The 13,043-nt window shown below is 45.7% G+C and overlaps 1 protein-coding gene across 1 annotated transcript in view; it reads right to left on the reverse strand.

Moving 5' to 3' along the window:
* Nucleotides 1–3,091: 3,091 nt before the first annotated feature.
* LAMC2 (laminin subunit gamma 2) overlaps nt 3,092–13,043 on the reverse strand; it is a 55,779-nt gene continuing 45,827 nt past the window's right edge. Inside the window, exons 17-23 of the mRNA XM_006211775.4 lie at nt 12,885–13,029; nt 11,885–12,034; nt 11,232–11,346; nt 10,062–10,261; nt 7,554–7,712; nt 7,361–7,460; nt 3,092–4,775 (exon numbers count right to left, since the gene is read on the reverse strand). Coding sequence (XP_006211837.1) covers nt 4,522–4,775; nt 7,361–7,460; nt 7,554–7,712; nt 10,062–10,261; nt 11,232–11,346; nt 11,885–12,034; nt 12,885–13,029 — 1,123 coding nt within the window. The 3' untranslated portion in view covers nt 3,092–4,521. The remainder of the gene's footprint in view (nt 4,776–7,360; nt 7,461–7,553; nt 7,713–10,061; nt 10,262–11,231; nt 11,347–11,884; nt 12,035–12,884; nt 13,030–13,043) is intronic.

The raw sequence follows: 13,043 nt of genomic DNA on the forward strand, positions 1-13,043 counted from the left end.
AATCATGTTAATAAACAAGATGAAGCTACTAGAGTCTCGTGTCCTGGTCTAGAGTCTTGTCTGTGAATTGCAGAATTAATCCCTTTTTCTTCACAGTCTGACTTGGCAGGCGCCAACAGCTGTAAGAATGTTTTTAGAGCAGTTTGTCTGCCTGGTTTAGCTGACGTCATATGTGTAATATGGAAGTAGCTACACCCACACCCAAGGGTCCTGAGCAGGGAAGAATATTTAGCAGATTTGTCAATTGTACCTAAGTTTTCTCAGTTTTTTAAAAAACTAAATTTTAGGTTGTACCTAATCTGTGTGGTCCAGCATTAGCTAGCTTTGGGTCCTTCATGAAATGAGTTCTTTGTGAATTAAAAATATATTTGTGAAAAATAGAAACTTGAATAACTTACTTTTTGACATAAAAGAATCTCAAGTAAGACAGAAATTGTTAAACTCACAGCTGGTTCTGTTTGGCAAGGCAAACAAGCAAAACATGAAAAAGGTGGGGGAGGGTGTAGCTGAGTGGTAGAGCGCATGCTTAGCACACACGAGGTCCTGGGTTCAATCCTCAGTCCCTCCGTTTAAGATTAAAAAATAAAAACCTAATTACCTCCCCCTGCAAAACAAAACAAAACTTTAAAAAATGAGTAACTTCACTGTTCAGTCGTGCTGTGAGCATCAGTTTCATTTCATTTTTAGTTGGGACATGGTCTAAATAGTGTCTAAACAGTGATCACCATCAGCCAATATCAGTCAAGATTCAGAAGGTAAAATAGCGAGTTTCCCATTCAGCCAGCTCATTTAAGGCTCAGCTCCTTGTTTGTTAGGTTGGTTGTGTTTTTTTTCTTTTTAAGTCATTTTGGTTCTTAGTATCTTTTTCCTCAAGACGGAGATTAGTCAACTTCGTGTGTATCCACGTGGGTTTGGTGGCGTATCACGCTGGTGCTCAACATGGCTTATGAATCGGTGGCTTGTATTTATGTTTGCTGTTTTGGTCACAAAGCTAAACACTTCTTTCCCCTCTGTCTTGAGACTATGTGACGATTAGATCTTGTTTAAAACTGGGTATAAACATTGGTTTGTTTTGCTTACTTACACTAATTTATAAAATATATACTTTCAACATGAGTTGACATACATGTACATACAGATTTTTTCCCTTATGACCCAAAGCTTCAGATCTTGGAACTTCCTGGAAAGTTCCGTGTAGCCCATAGTGTAAAGAAAGCAGAGCCAAAAAAAAATCTACTCTCTGCTTTCAGGTGGGAAACTTGAACCACAGCAAGAACCTGTAACATTGCCATGACCATGCAAAGTATTTTTTAAAAGACTGGATAAACATATTCCTGGTCCTTGAGACTTGTTCCAAACATTGGACCTTACTGAGCATCTTCTTAGCCTTTTGTCCAGCCTCCCAGGAGTCCTGAAAAGAAACCACATCCTGGGGTAAGATCAGAAATACACCTGCTATGAAGATATGGGCGGTTTTACTTCTACCCGCCTCTCCAAAGAGAAATCCCCATGAGTCAAAGTAGAAGAAATGAGTGGCAGCCTACCCGTGGCACAATTAGTCAGAAAACTCTCAGAGAAGCACAGGAGAGTTTTCACTGCAAATCATAAACACTGATGAGAGACGAGAAGGGCACCTGGCAGTGTCGGGTCAAGGCTGGTAATAGAGTCTAACTCCTGGGTAGGTTCTTACTTTTTTTTTTTTTAATGTCTATTTTCTTTTTCACTTTTTACTGTTTTTGTGGGGGGTGGTAATTAGCTTTACTTATTTATTTATTGTTTTAATGGAGGTACTAGGGATTGAACCCAGGATCTCGTGTGTGCTAGGCATTCGGCCTCTGAGCGATACACTGCCCTCCTGGGTAGGTGATTTCTAAGCCGCAGGCCCCTACTCTCTTAGGGACAATCTGCCACGTCCTCAGAAATGAGGGAAGGATTTCTGTATCAACGGAGTCGCATGGATCACTTCCCCTTTTCCCATCTCTACTCAGGGGTCACCTCCCATTTGTCAGGGAAGACATTCTTAGGACTTTATCAATCTATCCTACTGAGGAATCCTTTCATGGTTGTGTGTACCTCAGTTATTAACTGATGGGATTCGCCACCAAGTTCCCTGGAAGATGTACTGCCTCATCCTACACTTGGCGGGGACAGACGGCCAGGCACTAGGGATGCCCTCTGCCCTCTCATAGTACAGAACTGTCACTGAGAAGTGGCCTCCTCCCGAGCACTATGTTTCCCAGACCCTCTGCAAGGTAGATGGGGTCATCTCTGACCAGATGCGGGTCTGGACCACGAGGTGTGAGAGAACGTGCGGTGCGGCACCCCCCACCCCCAGGCCTGGCCCACACAAGCCTTCCGTGCGCCTCCTTCTTCCACGGCTCTTTTCCTTCCACTGGGATAGAGATGATTGCTAGGGCCACCGTAGAGGTCGCTGTTGTAAACGACAAGGTCCCTGGATGACTGTGGAGGGCCAGCCTGCCAACCTTCTCCCCATCCAATCTCTTACAAGAGCAAGAAAAAAAAGTCTGCCATGAGTGAGTTACACACATTTTTAGGTCCGTGTGATACAGCAGCTAATCTAATCGAATTTGTAGGATACAAGAATGAGTATTCTAAGGCAGGATTAAAAATTCACTTTCAGCGAAGGTAAAGCAAAGTGATCAAAGGTGTTAGAAATTGGGAGGTCCATGTAGACAGGAGCAGAATCTTTTCCCCAGCCACTTGGGTAGATGGCCAATTCAGGATCTTAATTAAATTTTAGTTTCTTAAAAAGCATGACACTGTACCTCAGACCACTGAGTCTACTTCATTTTATAGCTGATGAAGGAAAAAGACAAAAATGTTCATTATAACCCCCACCCTGCTCAGGTTGCTCCAGAAATAAATCCTTCTTTTTGCTTAGGAGACCACATCCATTAAATCTCATGAAGTGCCCGCATGGTTGAAAAGGACAAAACAAGATGCTCAGGAAAAGGTGCTGAAGATGCTAATTCAAGAGCTCAGTGCTCTTTCTGAAGCGTTTTTTATTTCCACTGCTTTGGTACCTCCACCTTAAGCTTCGAGTTTAACAAATTAGAAACTGGCCACCATCTAAGAGTTGTTCTTTATTTAAAAACACGTCCATGAAAAGCCAAGGAAATACAGAGGTGAGGCAGTACCAAAGTCTTCTGAGCTGAGGTTGGATGTGCCTCTGGTTTTTCCAGAAATCCCCACTGGTGTTATGACTCAATGATCTGTTGCAATCAGTTGTGGAGAGGGGCAGAGTGACAGCTGGAATGCAAAGAAGTGTGTACAACCCAAAGCCACCTCAGCTATTTGCCAAAACATCCAAGTGTCCCCATGGAAATGTCTTGCAACATATGTTCTATTGAGGAAAGAGGTTGCAAACCAAGGGGTGATTGCAATAAACAACACTTGTGATGAACAGGATTTGTGAGTTAAAATTCTTTTTTATGGTTTGTCTTCCTCACTTAGACAACCCTATGAGGGCAGAGACGATGTCACCCCACTGTACCCCAGCCCCGGGCACACAATAGGAACTCAATAAACATATGTTGTAAGGATAGACGGATGGAAGGATAAAAGGATGGATTCTACCCAGCTCAAGTATGAGTAGGAACATTGTCTGCTAGAGGAAGAGAGAGAAAAAACACATAGAGGCATATAATTTCTAGGGTTTGAAACGTGGAATGGAATTAGGACTGATCTTCTGGATAATTGCATCTCTTTCAATATCCAAGCTACATTTTCCATCACTTTGAAACCCAAAAGTAAATACTTTCTCAATGTTTACTTTGCTGGCAGGAAATGCTTTAACAAAAACGTAGTCTCTAAGTTGCTCGGCAGCATCAGGGAAGGGCTGTCACTCTCAGGCCCAGAGAACCCGAAGGTGGCAAGGTACCACTGCTCCAAGCGAGCCAGCCTTCCAGCGCCTCGCTCCGTCACTGCTCGCTTTTTCCAGCTTGACAGTGGAGTACATACGTGTTTATGCACCAGCCGGTAAGTAGGAGGCACTCTTATCTAAAAGAACACATCGGACACTATGAGGCAATAGCATTTTACTGGCCACAGTAGGACTGGAATTCACTCTCTGTTCTGACAATAGGAAGACTCTGATGCGTGGGCAAAGCCAAAAAAAGTCTCTTTTGGTCACATTACTCAAAGAATGAGCTGCCGATAACCCAGCAGCTGTTGTCAGTACGCCGGGACTCAGCTGATGACTGTTCTGAGGCAGACATCTGCCCATGCAGTTTGTCCTTCCATCCAGTCTACCTTCTGGCGTCCAGGCCCTTGATGAGTCTCGTAGCCAATGATATTTGCCCCATTGCCCCGTGTCAGGAAGCAAATAGCATCACACTGGTACAACAAGACATCTATCTGGCCAAGGTCTCCAGGATAGGACCAGGTTCAGTTGGCCTGAGCACGCCCATTCAGCGTGTTCAGATGTCCCCATCCCGCCCCACCCGTGTGAGCTGAGGTCTATGTCCTGAGAACCTCGGTCGAGCACTCTCCAAGGCAGCCTCAGTGCTGCTCGAGAGCCTGGGTGTTGTAGCAGCCTGGGGGCAGGTTGTCCTTAATGTTCTCCAGGTTTCTCACATCAGCCAGGATCCCGTCTATGCTGGTCTCCAGCGAGCGGAGGTGGCCCCTCTGCCGACGTGCCCTCTCCTCCAGCTCGGACATCAAGGGCCGCAGCTGGCTGTCGATCTGCGTCTTGGCTCGGAAAAGCTTCTGCTCCAACGAGATCAGCCTTTCTTCATCCACACTGCCAGGCTGGTCTGTTTTAGGGACCACAAAAGGAGTTAGCAGAAAAAAGCTGTGGTTACATCTCCTTGAACACATGCGGGCCCTTTATAACCTTAACTAATTTCTGTTTCTACCTGCCCAGGTGCAGATAGTATGCCATGCATTTAAAAGGCTTATTTATCTTTTAAATTTTATTTTTTTTAATTGAAATACAGTCAATTATCATGTGTCAATCTCTGGTGTGCAGCACAATGTCCCAGTCATGCATATACATACATATATTCGTTTTCATATTTTTTTCATTAAAGGTTATTACATAAAAGGCTTATTTTAAATAAGAAATAATCTAGAAAAAGTTCTGAGCGCACCAGCCTGGTTAACTGGGTTTTGAACAGTCCAGTTTAAGCCTCTGGGCTCTGGAGTTAAGCCATAAGAAGCTTGGAGTTTTCTTGTCATGTTAGGGTCAACAGCTCCTGCTCTGAAAAGATGAAGACTGAAGGCCACAGGGGACTGAATACTGCCCGAGGTGTCTGCCCATGGCAGCTCATCCCTAAGATCAGAACCAACTCCGAATTACACTTTCTGAACCACCCTTAGGAAACAGCTTGCTGTCTTCTGTTAGAAGACTTTAGAAACTGGCTGGGCTCCAGGGTTCAGAGAAGCCAAGGTGTGCTTTGCTATTTGGAGGATGGATTCCAGCTGTCACGTAATGATGTAAGACTTCATTCTGGCCTGAAACAGTGGGAAACCGGCTAGATATGAGTTTATTTCCAATATGAAATGCGGTCACGTGTATTCAGGTATGTTTTTACCCATAAATGATCTGAAACGAGCGTCAGCATGAAGGGCACCTGGCCAGACCCATTTGGGTGGAATAAGTTTGAGTGGAGCTTAGTCAATTCAAACTCAAGGTCAGGCGCAGTGATGGCATTTGACTGGGGAAGTTTATTACACCTAGAGAGAGGAAACTGTTACTGTTCCAGAACTCAAGAGAGCAAAAAACAGCTCTATAACAAAAATGTTGATCCAGTGGATCAGCCTGGGTGCAGGGGAGAATTCCAGATCTTAAGGTCCTACGACATTCAGGGAAAGTTAAGCAGGCGTGGGGACAAAATGCCCTTGGGGAGGCAGCCTGAGCTTCTCAAAAACAGCAGGCACATTGGAGTGAGAGACCTCGGTTTGAATCCTGCCTCCACCAACTACTATGTGATCTGTGAGACAGTATTAAACTCCCTGAAGCTTCAGTTTACTCCTCTGTGAAATAAAATAATGAGAATAGTAAAACCCACCTCATGAGACCTTTAAAATACTTAAATGATCTTACACCACGGAAAACCTGGCATAGCGACCGACAGCAGTACATGCTCAAACGTGTCCCCACTGTCTCGTTTGCTCTTTAAAGGCCCTGTTAGTTTCATTACCGTTTCCAGAACACTAAGCAAAGCTGCTAAATTCTCAACTGGGGAAGTTGCTTTTCGTGTGTGTATGTTTTAACCCTTAGAGGGTATTTTAGTCTTTGGGGCTCAGTGCATCACAGTGCAGACCCACCAGGATAACGACTCAGACAATATTGGTCTCTCAGGGCAATGGTGACACTCTACTGAAAAATCAGGTTTCAAAGTCATTCAATTGAACTGAAAAAGTAGAACCAAGCCTTTTCCTGAACGTCGCTGGACTCTCTGACTGAGTCCCTGGTTCCCCATCCGCCGCAGTCCAAGCTTGGTAAAACCGGCCGACGGCGGGTCTGACACTGGTTCTGTCTAAACACAGAATTTTAATTGAAATCAGTTTTCCTTTTGGAGGGACTCTGGGTTAGGAAGCCTGAGCTGCTGTCACACAGTGCCAGCAAATCTATTTTATTCCCAAATGTTTGCACTGTCCTGTGGATCAAACACCTGGACATTTCTTCTGGGTCATCTACCAAGCTTCCATAACTGGTTGCATCAAGGTATAATGTGGTTTGGGGAGGGAAAACCAGCAGAATCAGCAAGTGATCCTGACCTCGCAGACTGGGAGAATCTTCCCCCCAACCCCTCCCACAGCCTTAGAGCGGGCGCCCTCACCTCTCCCCTTGGCCACCGCCACTGTCCCCTAAATGATCTCACCTGCCTTTTGCCTAGCCTGCCTTCAACCTCTCCCTGACTCAGCCGTCCTAGTGGTCTTTCCTAAATATATAGCAATGATATTATTCCTCTGCTTAACACTCTCCACCAGATTCTCAGGATCAAGGTCAGAATCCTTAGCAGGACTGCAAACTGGCCAGTCTTCTCTTTGGCTGTGAAGTTCGAATCCTGCCTCCACAACTTGCTGTGTGATCTTTGGGACATCATTAACCTCTCTGAGCCTCAATACACCTTCCCAAAATACACCCAATTTTTTGACTTAAAGACTTTTACCTCTAAGGGCAATAGGTGCTCAGTGACCCATCTTAGAGATGGTAAAATGGAGCCCAGAAAATGTAAAGTCCTGCCTGAAGTATCGGGGCCTGGAAACAAAGCCAATTTCCTGACACTCGTAAGGGAAGTTGAGACTCCCACTCAACAGGGCCAGGTCTAGTTAGGCTTCCGGGGAGAAGCCCTGGAACGTGGGGCTGGAAGGCTGCGGAGAGCCCGCATACCTATCAGGTGTAGGATGCCGTCCAACGTGTTGAGCGTGTCTTGGATGGTAACTCCAGCATTCTTGGCTCTGTTATCAACTCTCTGGGCTTCTGTAATTACCTGAGGAAAAGATACACACAAACCCACCCTGAAAGGGTGTTCCTGTACTGGCAAGTTTGAAGGGGTCTCCCGCAGAGAGCAAGGGGAACCCACCATCTGCACCGCGTCCATGTCCATGTCGAACTCCTGCTCCTTCCTCGCTAGTTCTCCTTCTACGTCCCTCATCTCACTCTTCAGAGTGGCCAGTCCCTTCTCCATGGCCAAGGCTCCATCTGCTGTCACATTGGCTTCCAAGTTCAGACCCCCGATCTCCTGGGAGAAGGAAAAGAGCCAGGGACGGAAGGAGAGAGAGGAATGAGACACAAAAACATCCCAAAGACAGCGGCAGAAAAAATACAGCTGCAGCCAGGCTCTGATGGAGTCATTTAGATGAACAATGAGAGTCAGACTTGGGGACACGACACACCCTTCCACAAGCTCTGCCTCAGGCAAGTTAACCTCGGGTATGGCCCTAGGGACTAGGAGTGTCCTCGGTCAGACACTGCTCCCCTCTGAGGTCAGTCTCACCACATGGAGAGCGAAATAGGAGCCAGTCGGGAAACCCAGAGGGCGAGAAACTCACCTCATTCTCTGTCATGTTTCTTTGTTGTCACCATGTTTTGAATGGCTTAACTCCCTAGGACAGTTAAGCCTGGGTTGCGGAGAATGAATGTGCTACAGCTTTGACTTTTGTTTTTATCTGGACAAATCTTACCAATATCTGTACCAATAAGCTAGGATTTAGCATCAAGTTGCAGGTGTCTCTGTGCCAGAAGCCGTATAAAGAGAAGCACATGAAACTGGTGTCTACCCTCAAGGGACCTAAGATTTGAGGTTATTTTTGGAAGTTATTAAGTGGTGCAAGAGTGAGCCCACACCATGTAGATACCAAGAGTTTCTGCTGAGTTTTCTAAAGTTGCTTAAACTTTATAGAAGCTATGCTTAAATAAGAACTACAAAGCTCTTTTCCAGTTGCGAAGCATTTCTTCCACAGTAGCATTTAACATACGGGTTGGAAATGTACCTAGACTATCCCTGCCCATGACACTGAATGTTCCTTGAAAAAAAGGGCTGAGTCTTTCCCATCTGCATATCCCCAGCCCCAAGCACAGGGCTGGCACAGAGTGGAGCGTAAGAGGTCAATGAGTAAGTGGAGCTAAGACACAGAACATGGGGACAAGTGATCGAGAACTCCGGAATTTCAAAACCTTGAATCATAACGCTGTGATACACATGACCCAGCAATCCTACCCCTGGGCATGTATCCAGAGGGAACTTTAATTCAAAAAGGCACATGCACCCCAATGTTCACAGCAGCGCTATTTACAATAGCCAAGGCATGGAAACAGCCTAAATGTCCATCGATGGATGGCTGGATAAAGAAGTTGTGGTATATTTATACAATGAAATACTACTCAGCTATAAAAAAGAATAAAATAATTCCAGTTGCAGCAACATGGGTGAACCTAGAGATTGTCATTCTAAGTGAAGAAAGCCAGAAAGAGAAAGAAAAATACCATATGAGATCACTTATATGTAGAATCTAAAAAAAAAGACAAATGTATTTACAAAACAGAAACAGACTCACAGACATAGAAAACAAACTTATGGTTATGGGCGGGGGAAGGGGGTGGGAAGGGATAAATTGGGAGTTTGAGATTTGCAGATACTAACTGCCATATATAAAATAGATGAACAACAAGTTTCTACTGTATAGCACAGGGAACTATATTCAATATCATAAGAATAAGATACCATATAGTCACCTACAATGAAAAAGAATATGAAAATGAATCTGTGTGTGTACATGTATGACTGAACTACTGTGCTGTACACCAGAAATTGACACAGCATTGTAAACTGACTACACTTCAATTAAAAAAAAAAAAACACTGGTATAGTTGGTATAGACTGAATTGTGTCCGGCCCAAAAGCTATGTTGATGTTCTAAGCCCCAGCACCTCAGAACATGACCTAATCTGGAAACAGGGCTGTTGGAGATGTAATTAGGTAAGGCACGTCATACTGGAGTAGAGGGGGCCCCAAATCCAGCGTGGCTAGTGTCCTTATAAGAAGCGCTGGAGACACCCAGGAGGAAGAGCTGCATGTGATGACAGAGGCAGGGACTGCAGTGAAGACTCTGCAAACCAAGGAATGCTAAGGATTGAGGGCCACCCCCGGAAGCTAAGAAGAGGCAAGGAAGTTGCCCAGAGTCTCGGAGGGAGCATGGCTCTGCTGACACCTTGATTTCAGGCTTCTAGCCGCCAGAACTGTAAGAGAATAAATTTCTGTTGTTTTAAGCCACCCAGTTTGCAGTGCTTTGTGATAGCAGCCCTAGGGAACTAATACAGCAGTCTATAAAAAACAATCTTGGATGCTTCTTCCCATGGTATTGTCCAAAAAAGGAGCTGAACATGGTGGTGGGAGCGGGGGATGGGGGCTGTAGCACTTGGTCAGTGACAACCCTGTGAATCAACCCACAGAAGGGACAGCCAAGTAGGTCTGGGACCTCAGCAGGACTCTGAGCCCTCGGGGCACAGTGAGCACGATGCGCTCGCTCCTCCAGCGTGACCCTTGAGTGTGGAGCTGCTCCTGCCAGCCTGCACCTCCATCTCTTTTTACCTGCTCTATCTTGCCGCTGATCTCCAGGGCCTCCCCGGCAGCCTTCTCTGCCCTCTGGGCATCGGCCGCAGCCCCGCCCAGGGCTGTTTCTGCTCGCTTGGTCTTGTCGCTGGCGTCTGCAACCTTCTGGCTAATATAGGAGAGTCTCTTCATGGCCTCTTCGGCTTCTGCTTTTCTGTCTTCAACCTGCAGGTCAAACTCTGAAACGAAGATAAGAAAACACTGCCATAAAGATGCAGATTAACCTACAAGCGAAGATGAAAGGGGCTGAAGTTTTGCAGAAAAATTACAGAAAGGGTGTTCATACTGCCTGGGGGTAAGAGTGTGGGAGGTTGTGGCCATCACTCCTTCTCATCGGGGAGAAAGCATCTTAAAGGAGACGACAGTCAACGGTCAGCCTGCCTGGGGTCCCCACTATTGCAAAAGTGAACTGCAAAGTGACTCAGAAGCAGGTGGAGTCTTTGAAGCCCGAAGTTTCAAGCTGGAGCCTTAAACCCTAAGCTGCCGCCGGCCGCGCACGAGGACTGGGCAGGACAGGTGGAGAGGGACTTTCCGCGAAGCAAAGCCCAGGACTTCGGAATGTTTCTTTTTTGCTCTCTAGTGAAGAAGCTTGAAACTTTAACCGAATCTGTGCAAAAGGCACAAACCCGAATTTCCTGAAATCTAGATGCTAGAATAAAGCTTACTGCATCATCACCACAAAGCAACCTCGCTGGTTCTGTACGGGAACCAGCCAGACTACACCAAAAAAAAAAAAAAAAAAAAAAAGAGAGAGAGAGAGAGAGAAGAAAGGAAATAAAAGAGAAATATCTATATAGTAATGGGGTGTTGGGTCTGTGAGGGACCTTAGAGACATTTAGTTCAAATTTCTCCCTGTAAAGAGGGAAATTAGGGTCTGGAAAGGCTATGTGACTTGCCTCTGGTCACACAGCCAGCTCAGCCTGGTCTTGTGGGTCAGCAGAGATCAGAACCCAAGGCTTCTGACATCTGGTTCAATTCTTTCTACTACATCAAATATTAATAAAATGGTTTTCTTTAGGAAGAGATTTATTGTCTATTAATGCCTCCATGTGTCTGTCACTTGGAGAGGTCTGTGAGGATTCAAAATGAACCAAAGTTCATACTTTTATCTTTAAAATACTCAAATGACCTGAGCCATGAAATGCTCACCTCTGAGATTCTTTAAGATGTTTTCAACTTCATAAAAAGTGGCATTGCCCATGCTGAGCGCTTCCTGGGCTCTGCTTTTAGCAAGGTTGGCACGGGAAAGCAGCTGATCTGATTTCTGCAATTAGGCAGGCGGAACAAGATTAGAGCAAACGCAACACACACCTCGGAAGCGCCCTCCTGCCAGCATAGCCACTCTGTCACGTTGCGCTCCATGCCGACAGAGGGCCACAATTCGCCGAGGAGTCTGGGGATGCGGTGGCAAACCCCTCCACAACCTGGGACAGAACTTTGTAACCCAGTGACCCAAAGGGATCCCACACACAGAGCAGTCTCAAACTCTGGTTCACTATCAGGGACAAGCACACTTTTACAAATCCTAATTTTAAACTCTAGACTCTTCCTGAAGCCAAGCTGGGGGACAGGGCTAGACCAAAACTGGACCCAGGAGGCCTGAGTCCTAGTCCTAGATTCGAGGGCTGACTCCGTGGGCGGAGCTGAGCCAGTTACATTAGGGTCTCAGTATCTCAGTTACTTCCTCTATAAGCAGCGGTGCCACGACCTTGAGAGAGTTTTCGACAGTTCTCCTCACTGCATTTATTCACAGGGGAGGCATCCAACACATGTTCGTTGATTGACAAATTAACACAGGGTACCTGTCTCCCATTCTTCCCATTCTGTAAGAGCTTCTGGGTTTCTTCCTCCCAGCTTCCCAGGTTGCTTTGCACACGCTTGAACTCATCCATACGCTTGGTCACCAGGCTTGAGAGAGACTCCGCTTTTTGTCTGATCCTCTTCACTTCCACCTATGAGCCCCAAAAAGTGAATGAGCCTGACTTTCTGCTCACCAGTGGCCATAACAGCCTTCTTAGGACCTGATATCATTGTTCAAAAACAATAATCCAGGCCCCAAGTCTAACAGAACTGAAGCAACTGTCCTCACGAAAGCCGGGCAGCAGGGCCCCCAAGCGTCACACAAGGTTTGTGTCTGGTTTTTATCATTATTTTATGAATTAGCTTATACACACATGAAAACATATTACAAACATTTGAGGGAATCATCAGGGCTTTTTGCCATATGTAGAAAGCTAAATCTTAATCTAGTAAGTTTGAAATAGTTAAAGGAATTGATGACAGAAAAAATGCAAACCTTCCAAGAAAAACAGAATCTTTCTGAGTGGCTGTACACAGAGATGTGCTATAGGTTGGACCCAAATGTAAATATAAATTTTTATCTATAACAATTTCCAGAGGGGGCAGGTTATAGCTTAAGTGGTAGAGCACATGCTTAGCATGCATGAGGCCCTGGGTTCAATCTCCAGTATCTCCATTAAAAATTTAAAAATTAGATAATAAACCTAACTACTTCCAGCTCCCATATATATATAATTTCCCTCGGGCTTCAATGGTCCCCAGGACTAGGGAAGAGACAGAAAACCTTTATCCACTAATAGGTTCAGGATGTGAGCCAAGGACTTTTCAGGGACTGAGATTGGGGTTTAAGAACAAGGAAATGGATAATACGAAGGATAAATACTCTTCCTAATCTAAAGGAAGAGAAAAAACTGAACGCTTGGACGACACAGCAGAACCCCCGGAGGAGAAAGCATGGCGGTCCTTCCTCTGCACATCAGCACGAAGGCCAGACGCCCTCACCTCAAAGGACTGGTCGCTGGCCCCTTGAAGCTGAGACGCGGCACTGAGGAGGTGGAGACTACGCTGGTAAGACCTGTCTGCTTCAAGGTCAGCTTGAGTGGCCTCGCTCAGCAACTGCTGGGCCAGAGACTTGGTTTTCTCCAACCTGCAGGGGAATGA

This window comes from Vicugna pacos, chromosome 21 (genome assembly GCF_048564905.1).
Source record: "Vicugna pacos chromosome 21, VicPac4, whole genome shotgun sequence".
Lineage (NCBI taxonomy): Eukaryota > Metazoa > Chordata > Mammalia > Artiodactyla > Camelidae > Vicugna > Vicugna pacos.